At 36.4% G+C, this 15,818-nt stretch overlaps 1 protein-coding gene across 4 annotated transcripts in view; it reads left to right on the forward strand.

Moving 5' to 3' along the window:
* dock11 (dedicator of cytokinesis 11) overlaps positions 1 to 15,818 on the forward strand; it is a 132,143-nt gene that overhangs the window by 22,083 nt on the left and 94,242 nt on the right. For 2 of the 4 annotated variants that reach the window (XM_067399681.1, XM_067399683.1), the window contains exons 9-17: positions 1,155 to 1,234; positions 3,782 to 3,865; positions 3,956 to 4,096; positions 7,994 to 8,230; positions 12,937 to 13,059; positions 13,427 to 13,509; positions 13,727 to 13,849; positions 14,692 to 14,783; positions 15,586 to 15,770. In XM_067399681.1, the coding sequence (XP_067255782.1) occupies positions 1,155 to 1,234; positions 3,782 to 3,865; positions 3,956 to 4,096; positions 7,994 to 8,230; positions 12,937 to 13,059; positions 13,427 to 13,509; positions 13,727 to 13,849; positions 14,692 to 14,783; positions 15,586 to 15,770 (1,148 nt within the window). The remainder of the gene's footprint in view (positions 1 to 1,154; positions 1,235 to 3,781; positions 3,866 to 3,955; positions 4,097 to 7,993; positions 8,231 to 12,936; positions 13,060 to 13,426; positions 13,510 to 13,726; positions 13,850 to 14,691; positions 14,784 to 15,585; positions 15,771 to 15,818) is intronic. The other 2 variants (XM_067399682.1, XM_067399684.1) reach the window with 1 other exon arrangement.

Consider the following 15,818-nt stretch of genomic DNA (forward strand, 5'->3'; position numbering starts at 1 on the left):
AAACTTTGGCCAATGGTTGTGTTTGTCTTTATGACCTTCCATGTGATGGTCATGAGGAAATGAAATTATGCTTTCAATAACATGCTTTCAATTTGTAACTTCTCGATTTTTGGAATGAAGAATGGGCATAATTCAGGTCTCTGAAATTGAAATGACACAGTTATTATATGATCAATTTAACTATTAGCATTAGAATTAAACATAACCATAACTACACAAAACAACAGCATACAACAAATGCTGGATGTCTTCATGCAGACTTTAGTCTCAAATGCTGCTTTCCAGTTTATCTGGTTTTCTTTGCTCTAAGTTTAACAGACCGTCCTAACATGCATGATACCCCATGTCCCTATTTGGGTAGCCATTCCTTTTGTTTATTATAAGTCTAGATAGTATATGGGACACTTTCCATGAACAGCACACAAAATAGTATAAAATATTAAGTCTTTTTTTTTTTTGAAAGGTGCTTCAGAAAATGCATTTAACAGGGTTGCAGATTTAGCCTAAATGTGGACAATATTATGTTTTTGGTCATTAAAATAAGTTAATAATTTAAAACATTAATGCAATGAATTGAATATTGATAGAACAGATTTTAATTCAATTTTAATTGTTGGATTTAGGCCAAAATCACCAGGGGAGAGGCAGATATTTTATGTCCTGTGGAAGATCATAGTTTATATAATAAATCTAATTAGATACAACATGAGTTCAAGCTGCACCGTATTCTTGGAAAGTGGCAGTATATGAATCAAGCAGCCATTTAAAAATGTTCCACACATCAGTTTGGAGATAAATCTTCCAGCAGCCCACCTTCTCTGTGTGTTCATGAATAAATGAGGGCAGCTGAGTTTCCGTAAAGCTCCACCTAGTGTCCCTGATTTGACACGGTTTTTTTTCAGCAACTCGTGCACACATTACAGCTACTGGCAAAAAATATCAGACACCTTGATCAGCAAATCAGCAATGTGACTCTGACTTTTGCTGTTTAAAAATAACTGTCAGTCGTGGTTAAAGAGAATTTTCTGCTTGGCGTCTAAGATAAGCCCATATTCACCCACTGCATGATAATATAACGTTTTGTCTGGTAAGCATGTACCTTCAGTAGAATTAATCAGTTTGCCTTTTGATTAACAAATGCCTCATCTCCATAGATGACGACAGCAGTAGCCAGGGGAAACCAGAGAACGTTGCGGAGAGCTTTGGCCGGAGTCTTCATCCAGAGCTAATGAAGGTACTTGACAAAATAATTACAATGGTAACTGTAGTGGTTTGAACACATCTTTGTACATTTTTAAGTTGCTGTGTTCTGCCTGCTAGGCTAGACATTAGGCCAAATAATTGACATTCAAATAATTGCGATTAAAGATTAATTTCTTTTGTTCATGTCACTTACAGTGTAAGCCTGATATGTTATTTTTTTACTTGGAATAATACATTTACTGGCCACTTTATTAGGTACACTTGCTAGTACCAGGTTGGACCTCTTTTGCCTTTAGAAGTGCCTTAAAGGGTTAGTTCACCCAAACATGAAAATTCTGTCATTTATTACTCACCCTCATGCCGTTCCACACCCGTAAGACCTTTGTTAATCTTCAGAACACAAATTAAGATATTTTAGTTGAAATCCAATGGCTCTGTGAGGCCTCCATAGGGAGCAATGGACACTTCCTCTCTCTCAAGATCCATAAAGGTACTAAAAACATATTTAAATCAGTTCATGTGAGTTCAGTGGTTCAATATTAATATTATAAAGCGACGAGAAAACCTTTGGAAAGCCGAAAAAACCCAAAATAACGACTTGTATAGTGATGGCCGATTTCAAAACACTGCTTCATGAAGCATCGGAGCATAAATGAATCAGTGTGTCGAATCATGATTCAGATCGCGTGTCAAACTGCCAACGGCTGAAATCACGTGACTTTGGCGCTCTGATCAGCAGATTCGACACACTGATTCATTTATTCACATAAATAAATGCATAATACATAATTATTCATAAAAAAATTATTATGATAATAGTATTTTCTAGCAGAGTCAGTCAGTCAGACACACTTTGGTGTGGGCATTGTCGATATGGCTTCGAGATAAAAATTTAATTCTTCCATCCAGCTGTTGTTAAATTTACAAATTAATTGCCAGGTTGAGGACACAAATGGGTTGAAATTTGTATGATGTATGAAACACATCCTACTCACACAACCGACACAAGATCTGGCAACTGGACAACCTTAGAATAATATATTGATGTGATTATTCATATAACAAGGTTTGGGCCATACAAATTATGGGAGTTTCCCAGGAGAAATAACAAAACAGGAGGGGGAGGGGGGGAGTTGGGTGTGAAAATTGGGAGGCTCCCAGGAAAAACAGAAGTGTTGACAGGTATGACTAAGGGGCTAAGAGTGCCAGGAAAATATCCTCACACCATTACACCACCAGCAGCCTGAACCGTTGCTACAAGGTAGGATGGATCCATGCTTTCATGTTGTTTACACCAAATTCTGACCCTACCATTTGAATGTTTCAGCAGAAATTGAGACTCATCAGACTTTTTTCCAATCTTCTATTGTCCAATTTTGGTGAGCCCATGCAAATTGTAGCCTCAGTTTCTGTTGTCTTTCTATCAGCTTGAACCAGTCTGATCATTCTCCTTTCGCCTACAGAACTGCCGTTCACTGGAATTTTTCTCTGTTTCTGACCATTCCCTGTAAACCCTGGAGATGGTTGTGTGTTAAAATCCCAGTAGATCAGCAGTTTCTGAAATACTCAGACCAGCTCATCTGGCACCAACAACCATGTCACGTTCAGTCTCTTAAATCACCTTTCTTCCCCATTCTGATGCTCCGTTTGAACTCCAGCAGATCATCTTGACCATGTCTACGTGCCTAAATGCATTGAGTTGCTGCCATGTGATTGACTGATTAGATATCTGTATTAACGAGCAGTTGAACAAGTGTACCTAATAAAGTGGCCTGTGAGTGTATATAATAAAATAATAATTCTAATAAAACATAATGCAGTCTGATTAAACCCACAAACCATTCTGTATGAAGGAATTCATTACTGAATTCATTTTTTGTGTACTTTATAATGGGGTTTTTAATATTCTTTGGCAAAATGGGTTTTAAACTGTACAGTTATTGCGGTAATAATCACAAATAATTGCGATTAGATCAAATAACCATGATAATCAATAACTTTGACAGGCCTGCTGCATACTGTGCAGTTTATACTGAATACTGTTGTAAAAAAAAGTAACATTATGCAACAATACACATTTAAAACAAAGTATGCTTTGTTGTTGTCATGTGACCTCATGTTGTACCATTTCATTCAGTGAGTGGCATCCAGGTATTGTGATGGATTATTTTGCATTTTAATCTAATTTTGTGTATAAATATCTTAAGTCATGTCAATCCAATGAAAAAAGTCGAGTTGAGTTGAATGCATTGTGGGATAGAATATATTGAGCAGAGCACAATTCTACAACTTTCTATCGGTTCCATAGACAAGGTTTAAGCTAGTCCCAGACTAAAATGTATGTTTGAGCTGTTTTAATTGAAAGCAACTGGTGCTGACATATCTTAAAATATGTCTAATTTTCTAAAGAAATGTTTATAAAAGCTACCTAAATATCCCAATCAAACTAAGGCCTAATCCTGGCTTAATCTGAGCCCTGTTTGTGAAAGCAGGCCTTTATCTCACAGTTGGTGAATTTTGGTTTTATTTATTCATAAGCTTTTACAAATGCAAAGAGTTCTTGTCCTGTAATCTCCAGTATGCCAGAGAAACTGAGCAGCTGAATAAAATGAGCAGGAATGAGGGCCGACAGAAGATCTTCACCCTCGATCCTGAGACGCAGGTTAGTCCATTATGCCCAATGTACAGCTATTAAAGACAGTCTGAAGTAATGATGAAAATGAATAAATGATATCTCCCTTTTCCTTTTCAGAGATTAGATTTCTCAGGCATCGAGCCTGACGTGAAGCCGTTTGAAGAGCGATTTGGACGAAGAATCATGGTTAGCTGTCATGACTTGACCTTTAGCCTGCAAGGATGCATCAGTGAGAAGAATGATGGCGTCCTAACTAACGTGAGTAAACTCTCATCTATACATTTCATCTTTCATGTCAGTGTCAAATTTTTGTTGGTTGTCCTGTTTTGTGATTAGAATTGGTAGTAAATGCCACCATTTCTACTGTAATGTTGAGCTCAATTACATGAGAATGTTTATCATCCCTGTATCATTTTCAAAGCAAAAACATAAATAGAACCTTTGTCTCAGTTATCCTCGTATGACCCCACAATTCATGTTTGTTCTCTATAGATGACATTTGTTTTTGTTAATTTCCTTATATAGAGTCCTGATATATCTTAAAGAGGACAACTTCGTCTCATTGGTTTTTAAATAATCTGACATCGCAATTCAAAAAGGTTTGATCAATTGTATTTTGCTGATGTTCAAAATTCAACATCTTAGTAAAACTTTAAAGGTGCCCTATAATTAAAAATTGAATTTACCTTGGCATAGTTGAATAACAAGAGTTCAGTACATGGAAATTACATACATTGATTTTCAAACTCCACTGTTTCCTCCTTCTTATATAAATCTCATTTGTTTAAAAGACCTCAGAAGAACAGGCGAATCTCAACATAACACCGACTGTTACGTAACAGTCGGGGTGTACGTCCCTAATATTTGCATATGCCAGCCCATGTTCCCAACATTATGAAAGCCATTTGACAAGGGCAGCCAGTAACGTCTAGATGTGCACAGCTGAATCATCAGACTAGGTAAGCAAGCAATAACAATAGCGAAAAATGGCAGATGGAGCAATAATAACTGACATGATCCATGATACATGAATATGGTCATGCTCAGTGAAGCACTTTCAATGGCTCCAGGGAAGGAATGCTGGCACTCGTCATCTGGGTTTGGAAAACTACTGCTCCCTCAGAACACTTCTTTACTGTTCCAAACTTTGTTGAAGGATCTAGACAGACGTGATTGATGAGAATGTTGTGAAATTACATACAGAGATGTGCTGGTTCATACATATGAAAAGTACAGTCTTTTGCTTACATCTAATTTGCTGTCATTATATTATATAATCTGTATCATAACAAAGGACAATAGCGAAAAATGGCAGATGGAGCAATAATAACTGACATAATCCATGATGATATGATATTTTTAGTGATATTTGTAAACTGTCTTTCTAAATGTTTCGTTAACATGTTACTAATGTACTGTTAAATGTGGTTAAAGTTACCATCGTTTATTACTGTATTCACGGAGACAAGAGCTGTTATTTTCATTATTAAACACTTGCAGTCTGTATAATTCATAAACACAGCTTCATTCTTTATAAATCTCTCCAACAGCGTGTGATGTTAGCTGTAGCCACAGAGCACTATCAAACTCGTTCAGAATCAAATATAAACACCCAAATAAATACTATACTCACATGACCCGAAGCATGCATGCAGCATACATGACGAACATCTTGTAAAGATCCATTTGAGGGTTATATTAGCTGTGTGAACTTTGTAAATGCACTGTATTATAGAGTTGTGAGCTCGATGGGTAAGGAGCATGAGATTTAAAGGGCCAGCAGCCCCTGAATCAGTGCATAGTTAATGATGCCCCAAAATAGGCAGTTAAAAAATTAATTAAAAAAAATCTATGGGGTATTTTGAGCTGAAACTTCACAGTCACATTCTGGGGACACCTTAGACTTATATTACATCTTGTGAAAAAACGTTCAATGGCACCTTTACATTTTTAAAAAACATAAAATAATTATTATAAATCTTATTTTTTTAATATAAAATGTTTTAGTTTGATGCTGAAAACACATTTTGTGAAAATTTATTAAGTACAATTAATAATAATAATAATAATAATAATAATAATAAAAACGTTTAGATACAGGCACTGCTAATTTATTTTATTTTAAAAAACAACATTCAACATTTTACAGTGTTAAAGAATAAAATAACTCAAAACGTAAAAATGTATTTGTAATTTAAAAACAAAATCAAGTTTTTAATCTCGTTTCTATGTCTGTGTGGTGTTTTTAATATGCCTTAAGACAAACCATGTGCAAATTCATCAGTCAACACCATTGCTGAGTATTTTCTCTTTAACACTTCAGTGTACCAAAAACACTGTTTGAAACAGCCGTTTCCTACTGTCACAAACATGTAGCCAATCCAGTCAACGTGCGGGGAACACCTTTAAGAAGGGACAGGAAAAATCGGGTACATGATGTACATTAAGATTTTATATCATTTTAATGATGTTATCTCTACTGACTTTCTGAGATGTTCAAAGTGTTTCTCAAGATGCTGATTTTTAGAAAGCAGCTGTCTCACTCTGAGACAGTGTACGGGAACATGGTTTGTGTAATATTAGAAACACAATCATATCAATTACTATTATGTGTCCGCCCGACATTGTAGAGAGTGATACATAAAACATGATACCATTCTGATACATCGACTTTTAGACGAGTCTGTATAATTCACTTTACCTCTCCTTCTTCTGAATCACTTTCTGGTTCAAACATTTATTGCCGAATTAAACCAAATATTTCCATTTGCCATTATGCAGTGTTTACTAAAGTTGAGTGAGTGGGTCAGGTAGTCCGAGCTGGTGTGATTAAGTGAAGGCGGGGACTAATTTGTATATTCATAGATCCGCGTATACTAAATGAAGCAAGGGTGTAGAATTACATTCAAACTATTTCAAGACATGAAGAAATTATTTTCAGAGGAAAAAATATTTTGATTATCAAAGATGAGTTTTAAAGGTGCTAAAGAGGATATGAATGACTGAGAAACCAAAGACTGTTACTGAGTTTTTTAAATGAGCGCATGCGTAAGAACAACCCCCCTCCTTCACAGCTCATTTCGACAGAACGCCTCCCAAAACTCGTGCACGAGTATTGGAACACGAGTGTTTACCACTGGCATTCGCTGTGTCGTGTTCGTGGATTCATTATGTCGGACTCACCAAAGGTAACTCATAATCTGCTGTTGTTACTCCTGTCTCCTGACAAAAACATTGCATGCGGCGCCTGTGGAATGTGGAAAGTTACTGGAGCGCGCAGCCGCGCTCGTCTCTCACAAGGAACGTCACGGCAGTGATTGACAAGCCAGAGGGCCAATCGCTTACGTGATGATCGCATAAATGATTGGCTGATGTTTTTAAGGCCCTACCTCGTGCACAGATGATGTATATTAATATTATTCCTTTCAGTGCACCTAATAAATAGTCTTTTATCAGTTAGTGAAGACAGTTTCAAGTAATATTGCAAAAAATGTATAAAACAAAACATCCTCTTTAGCACCTTTAATGGATACAATTATTGACTGCAGGGAGACTATAAAAAACCCCTGAATTCTCTTTTTTGGGCTCCAGGTTTAATACATTTGTCAACTATTGTGTAACTTTAATTTTCAGAGAACAGCAGATATAGGTCAGTATAGCTGAATGTCAGGAAGTTCTTTAATGAGAGATGAATTAGAGGTTCTTGGCATGATGACAGAAGACTCATCCAGAACACAGTGATGAATATGGTCACGCACAGTGAAGCACTTTCAATGGCTCCAGGGAAGGAATGCTGGCACTCGTCATCTGGGTTTGGAAAACTACTGCTCCCTCAGAACACTTCTTTACTGTTCCAAACTTTGTTGAAGGATCTAGACAGACGTGATTGATGAGAATGTTGTGAAATTACATACAGAGATGTGCTGGTTCATACATATGAAAAGTACAGTCTTGCTTACATCTAATTTGCTGTCATTATATAATATAATCTGTATCATAACAAACTATATGATTCTCACAGTATTGCTCAGACAACAGAAATTGCTCTACATCAAATGTTGTGTGTGAATTAAGCTTATCTAAAATGACGTCAAGTAAGTTAAACAGAGTAAAAGACGGTGTAATGACATTCCCAAATTTTCGGTTTCTCCTCAGGTAGAGCCGTTCTTCATCACCCTAGCGTTGTTTGATCTGTCCAAAGGCTGTAAGATCTCTGCAGACTTCCATGTTGACCTCAACCAACCCTGCGTGAGGGAAATGCTTCAAGAAGGCTCTCCTGGAGTACCTACAGAATCAGGAGGAGGAGACGAAAATGAAACAGTCAGAGTAAATGGACAGGGCCTACCGGTTCTTCAGAGGGTTGCAGAGTCCCTCTTACGCTTCCCCACTCAGGTAAAAGCTCATGATACTGACATGGTAACACTTTGTATAATTGGGATGGCTTTCAAGAGATGTTCAATAAAAAATGTGGAAAGTCACTAAAATCCTTTGCTAAATGAAAATGTTGTTCTTCCAATACCATGATGAAATTATCTTATATAAAACCTTTTTTAAATTATATTATATTGTTTTATATTATATTATATTATATTATGTTATATTATATTATATTATATTATATTATATTATTATATTATTAGATGAACTTTATATAATAATATAATAATTGTTATATTATATATTATATAGTTATATTATGTTATTTTATATTATTTTATTATATTAAGTTTTAATTATATTAAGCTTAATATAACTTAATATAATAATTATTTTATTATTATATTATATTATATTATATTATTATTAGGTGAACTTATAATAATATAATAATTGTTATGTTATATTATATTATATTATATTATATTATATTATATATTATATTGTTATATTATGTTATTTTATATTATATTTTATTAAGTTTTTATTATATTAAGCTTAATATAATAATAAAACAATTATTATATTAAGTTATAGTATAGTATAGTATAGTATAGTATAGTATAGTATAGTATAGTATAGTATAGTATAGTATAGTATAGTATAGTATAGTATAGTATACTGCCGTCCAAAGGCAAAGCGCAGTAACTACACATTTGATCAAAAATGAGTTATGGCTTGAAATGGGCTTTGTAACATCTGTTCTGTCTTGTGACAAAGTATCCCGGTTCAAAATTGTCCCGTTTCTGAGAAACGAGGGTGTCAAAATTGCAGTAACTACAAAATTGAAGCTAATACCAAGGCAAACCGCAGTAAGTGATGTTACTGCGTTCTAGCTTTGTTTTTCCCGGCTTTGACAGCTGCGGCATGATGGTTAAACTCGCGTTAAAACGCAAATATCCAAAGAAGAGAAAGGAAGATAGCAAAATATTAACTCCTAGCCAAGCAAATGACAGCTTTATAATCAATTAACATTAAATTGCTAGCTGCTAGCAAATTAGACCGATATTTTAGCCTACCTGCGCTGCTCCATTGATGGCTATACTCAACGTAATCAGGGGGGGACTGGCCATCGGGAGTACCGAGAGTTTTCCCGGTTGGCCGCTGGACAATGTGGGCCGGCCCGTTGCGATGTAAATATATGTGAAGAATGAATTAAAGTAAATTTACGTAGTCTGTATCCTCCGTCAACCCAGACGAATTGTTCGCGCGGGCGCGGCCGACCCACTTCAGCCAAAAAAAGTTAGTGTGCTCAGTCTCTCTAGCGCTGTCTGTCTGTCTACTGTCCACAGAAACCGAGCAGCGTGGCACTTTTACTGTTTGATTAAAAAATAAATAAATAAACGACGGACATTCATTTACAGGCATGCACTTCTGACCTTTTCATATTTTAATGACGTTATTCATCACACAATGGACAAAGAAACATTAACGTTGTTTCAGCATGCCAGATAAGAGTGAATGTTTGTGTATTTGTTATTAGGATTCCTTCAGTAATTTCACAATCATTTGAAAATTATTCATAAAACTCGAAATATCATTCGCAAACTTATACTTAACATAGCCTAACTAAACATAAGTAGCCTATGTCCCGTGTTAGGAAAGTGTCTAAAATATATCATTTTCTAATTAGTTCACATGCATTATTTTACACACTGGTGATCAAGTTTGAAATAATACTTCTTTAATGTCTTCGAAAGAGGAAGTCGGAATTTATTTGATCGAAAATAGTCAAATAGCTGTTTTCTATGTGGATTTATTGTAAAATGTTATTTATTCCTCTGATTAAAGCTGAATTTTCAGCATCATTACTCCAGTCCTCAGAGCAATTTTAACATTCACAACATGCAAACATCAAAAAATAAAATATTAAAGTTATTAAAAACAATCAACGTGTAGTAAGAAACGCAACAATAAAGTTGGATAAACACATTTAGTTTGTAGATACTGCACTTTGCTTTTGCAATGGTGTTTTAGTTGTTTAAGGTCATCCAAAGGCAGAGTGCAGTATCTACATTTTGGAGGTCAAAGCTCACATCAGTGGTCATGGTTTTTATCTATAAAAAATTTCTTCCTAAGAAGGCATTACATGAATGCATTACCACTAATCTACCTACAATGTGTTTGACTGGCTGGTGTAAAAACTTTAAAGGCATTTTTCTCAGTTTCAGTGTTTGCGTAGTTACTGCACTTTGCCTTTGTAGGGCAGTATAGTATAGTATAGTATATCCAGATGAACCTTTTTCTCTCTGATATTCTTGTCACTAGATATGGCCCCTTTCCTGTCATGCGCATAAAGGAAGGTTTTTTTTTTTTTTGTGCCTGTTTTATGGTTCAACAGATGAAAGCATTAACAAGCATCACTAAAAACCAGAGAAAGCTTTCTGTTCATTAGCTTGTGACAGATTTATCCTGGTCACCTTTTAAATTCTGCACTCTGCTGAATATTTCTGTAAATGACTGGCAACCCTTCCCAGTAAGCATTATCCAGCACTGCTGAATAAGAAGGATGCTTCTGCTGTGCTTCCTGATAAGGAAGTCAATGTGGTTTCTGAATTTTGCACATCCATGCAGTTTTAAGGGCTGCAGGTGGCTTAATATAGTCATTGTTTGGCTGACTTGCGTCATTTTTCTTTGTCATTGTATTTCTGCATTTTGTTGAAAGCCTATGTCAATTTTGCAATAACAGGCACAAATGCAAAATCATGTGCACATGAACTTTCATACCACATTAGCACTCAGTTTAGTGTATACAACTGAACACATATTTTGCTTTATTATCTTTCACCTTTTGCAGGCCTGATGCCTTTTAATGCAGGATGATATGGAGACCTGTGCTAAATAAATGCACCTTTTTATTTCCGGTATTGAAATTTTCTAGTTATGAATCATGAATCGTCAAACTTTACTAATCCTCTCAAGGCCCACTTATCTGAGTGTACTCTCAAATGTGTGTTTTCATGTGTTTGAGCTTGCTATGCCATGCATGGCATGTGGCCATGGCAGAAACAGCTTTAAGTTTTAACACAGCACTGTTTCAAAGCACTAATGCTACACACTAAATCAAAGCCAGTGCCGTGACTGTCTCAAGCCTCTGCTGGCAGGCAGGGAAATGTGACGTGGCTTTCCTGGAACTGACATAACGCAGGGCCCCGTGCAACACAGGGCAGCCGACATGAAGGAGAGTAGATAGCTGAATGTGTTGTTAGAGGAAGAAGAGAGGGAGAAATAGACAAAAAGATGGACAGTCAGAGACTTAAGAGTTTGAGCAAGGTCTTGCAGTTTAGATTGTCATGAGTTTGATTTCTTTTGATGACTTGAATGAATTGTGTTTGTGGCCCTATGCCAAACATAAATAGTGAGTACACTTTATTCTACGTTTGAGACCTCCTGTTGGTTTTTAAGATTGGGAGTTAGTTAAAATACATGCAAAGGAAAGTACTAACTTGCTTATTTTTGTATCAATTATTGTATCAAACTATCTAAACCATTGTACTCTGTGTCACATTTATTCCTACACTAAAATTCCACAATTAACAAACCACTTACCATGATAATCTTTGAACTATAAATCTATTTAATTTTCCTCTTTACTTAAAGCGATAGTTCACCCTAAAATGACAGTTAAGTCATCATTTAGTCAGCCTGGTGTTGTTCTAATGCCATTTGCCCTTCTTTATTTTTGGACCACAAAAGGAGAGTTTTTAAAAAATGTCCCGCTCGCACTCATCCATAAAAAAGACGCAGAAGTATCACAGAATGGTCCCATGAAGCACGTGTCTTCTTCTATTCCAAGTGTTCTGGGGTATACGACAGGGTTTGGTGAAAAACAAACTAAAATTTTATGTATTATTTAGCGAAAATCCTGAGTTTGGCTGTCAGGATTTCGCCCAGGAATAGCAAGTTCTGACTTTCGCCCAGGAATAGCAAGTTGTGAGAAATCAAGAATAATAAACATGACATAAAATACAATGCCTAGAAATCTCCAAAAAGTATCCATGTACTTTCTTCACTCAGTTAAATATCTCCGGACAGGAACTCCCGATGTCAGTTGACAGATGTGAAATCGATAACTTCTTGTTGTGACGAACACAAAGGATATATTCACCTCAGAGAAGAAAGTGCATGGATTGGATTTCATTTCATGTTTTTATTAATCTTGATTTCTCACAACTTGTGTGCTTTTTCTGGGTGAGACGGAGTGAACTGCGGCACTGATAGAGTGTCATGAACATGCAGTCGAGCACAAAGACCAACGGCCAAAGTCTTTTGTTTAGTCTTGTCAAAGTCTGTTTGTTCCAAAGATTTTTGTTAAACAATACATTCAATTTCAAGTTTGTTTTTCACCAAATCCTATTGTATACCCCAGAACACTTGTAATATAAGATACATCATGTCACATGGGAACATTCTGTGATACTTTTGCGTCTTTTTTAAAAATTATTATTATTGCTGGTCGCTATTTATTATCTGGACTAATGCGAGTGGGACTTTTTTTTTTTTTTTTTTTTTTAATTCTCCTTTTGTGATCCATAAAAGTAAGAAGGCAATATGGCATAGGACAGCACCATGGTGAGTAAATGATGACTTCACTTTCATTTTAGGGTGAACTATCCCTTTAAGTACACCCTTACATCCACAATGTCTTTTGTCTTATCCAGGGTATTTTCTCCGTTACAAACCCTCACACAGACATCTTCCTGCTGGCACGGGTGGAAAAGGTTTTACAGAACGGCATTACCCATTGCGCTGAGCCCTACATGAAGACTTCCGACATCAGCAAGGTCTGGTGCTGAATAACGCACACATGCTTCAAGAAAAGTGTAAAATCTTCTGAAGCATCACGTCTTTCTACTAGAACAGAGCATTGCATAACATCAACAAGCTGTCTAGGATGCACTTTAACATTTTAGAAATCCATCTGATGTGGAAAATAAAAGAATAGTTGATTATAGATAATATAAAGATGTGTTGTATTCATACAATTGTTGGTTAAGTAATGTTTTGCTATTAAAATATGACTTTTTATTTCAAAACTCAGTATTTTCATAGGTGTTGGCTGGAATTGGGTCCTTATGTTCATTCAGATTTAAATGCTTTGAGAATGTACTGTAGAATATTTGCAAGCATTTTTATGTCTCGGTTTCTCAGACAGCACAGAAAGTCCTGAAGACTGCCAAGCAGACGTGCCAACGGCTAGGCCAGTACCGGATGCCCTTCGCTTGGGCTGCCAAGTAAGACGCAGAAACTCACTTTTTATTCACGTAATGGGCTAAGACTGAGTTACATTATCTGTGCTCTATGTCAAGTAGAATTATGTATCTTTCAAATTGAAATGACACAGTCAGTACTCTCCAGACATAGCTTAAGGTAGTTTGTAAATATTTAGACAGTGTTTAAGTTCATTTCTGGTGCCAAGGACATCAGGATATATGTGTTGTGTGGCTTCAGACAGGTGTTCAAAGATTCCCAAGGCAGTTTAGACATGGATGGGAAGTTCTCTCCACTCTACCGCCAAGACAGTAGCAAGATATCCACAGAAGACCTCATCAAACTGTTGACTGATCTCAAAAAGTGAGTGATAATGCATGTGTACTAGATTTGTACATTTATCTTTTGATGCCTGGTATCCCTAAATGGTCTCTGATTGTTTTATCGATGTTGATCCAGGATCCTTTCCTGCTTGTCAAAATCACATAGTCCTAATTTTATCCTAAAACTTACCCTAAACATAAACTAGTCCTTAATCAAAGGTGGTGTACAGCCTCTAAGGGTGTGTTCAGATTTGGTTCAAACTCTGGTGTGATTGCTCTGTTAGTGCTTTTCTTGTATGTATACACTGCCATCTGAAACCTGGTGCGCACCAAACAAGCGGACCGAGAAAAGGTGGGTCTCGGTTCACTTCCAAACGAACTCAACTGAAATAAGAACACAACACAGACCAAAGACAAAATAAAAACAAAACAAGATGGGATGTCACAAGATGCGGCCCTAAAAGAACAGAATGCTCAAGCACACCTGGTTCTTCTCGTCACTCTGCTTGTTACAGTTCAGTATAGGTGTTGGAAACTCTGTCTCCTTGCCACAGATCTTTGTTTGTGTGCAACAGAGAAATTCCTGGCACTGTTTTGATTCCATTACATATTTTTTAAGCCCTTTGTGACTTCTTAGCTGGTAAAATTACCGTCATATGGTATGTTTTTTTTTTTGGGGCCGGACCAAAATAACCAAGAGAACTGAACAACAAGTGTGAACACAACCTAAGATTAGTACTAATGATACCCCTTTCTCTATCCCAAACATCTGATTAGTTGATAGAAATTATGTGGTCCACTTAACAAAATCCTGCTCATCCACCATGCATGCATTTCCTTGTTAGTTGCTTTATTGCATTATGTATTAAGAGTTCAGTTCAGATATTTTCTTCATAGACCAGAGAAGAACAAACTACAGATAATCCCTGGACAAATTAACATCACTGTTGAGTGTGTACCTCCAGACTTGTCAAGTAAGTTTGTTTGTCCCTTTATTTGTCCTATTTAACATTTCTTAACATCCTGTTTACACCTGGTATTAAGAGGCGTTTTGGTTGATCAAATCAGAAGTGGATGATGGGTAAATGGGGTGTAAAACATTTTGAGTTTGTCCACTTTTGACCACTTCCAAAGGTATTCAAAAATACATTTGACCGGATAGCTTTCGCACTGTAGACACTCATGTGGTCGAATGTGTTCGAACAGACACAAAAGACCGCCTACTGACCTAACACGTAAACACTATGGGAAGTGCACTAGCCAGATGGGATTTAAACTTTAGACTGAAGGCGTAAGTTTGGTTTGAAGATGAAAACTTACTAAGCATAATGTTCTCTCACACTCAAAGCTTTGCGTGGTCTTGTGGCTGTCAAAGCAGAAACGAAAGCTGATGCTCTGTATGTTTTTCTGTCGTCATGGGCACGTTCATGTGTAAATTGTGTGAGCTTATTTTGTCCATTAGATTGAAAGATCTGAAAAAAAAAAAAACCATACATTTACCTGCCCATAGACCCTCTCCTTGAAAAAATCAGGACAGAAGTGGTTGAAAGTGAACAAAAGAGATTAAAATACCAGGTGTAAACGGGTGTGTGTCTCTCTGTTCCACTTGTGATCCGATTGACCAAAACACATCTTAATACCATGTGCAAACAGGGCCTTAGTAGCACTTTATCTACAGGTACATGTTTAGATTGTAAAACTGTAATTAGTACACTATTTGTGAAAAGTGTAAGTTTGATGATTTTGGCATTTAATATATCACCTTTATCTTCATAGACTCGGTCACATCGTCTTATATTCCTGTGAAGCCGTTTGAGGAACAGTGTGAGAGGGTGTCTGTGGAAGTGGAGGAGTTTGTTCCAGAAGAGGCTAAATACAACCACCCATTCACCATCTACAAGAACCATCTCTACATCTATCCTCAGCAGCTCAAATACGATAATCAGAAGACATTTGCCAAGGTGAGATTCCTCACACTTCACAAGGCACAATCTGTAATTAATGGAACT

The sequence above is a fragment of the Chanodichthys erythropterus genome, chromosome 11 (assembly GCF_024489055.1).
Source record: "Chanodichthys erythropterus isolate Z2021 chromosome 11, ASM2448905v1, whole genome shotgun sequence".
Lineage (NCBI taxonomy): Eukaryota > Metazoa > Chordata > Actinopteri > Cypriniformes > Xenocyprididae > Chanodichthys > Chanodichthys erythropterus.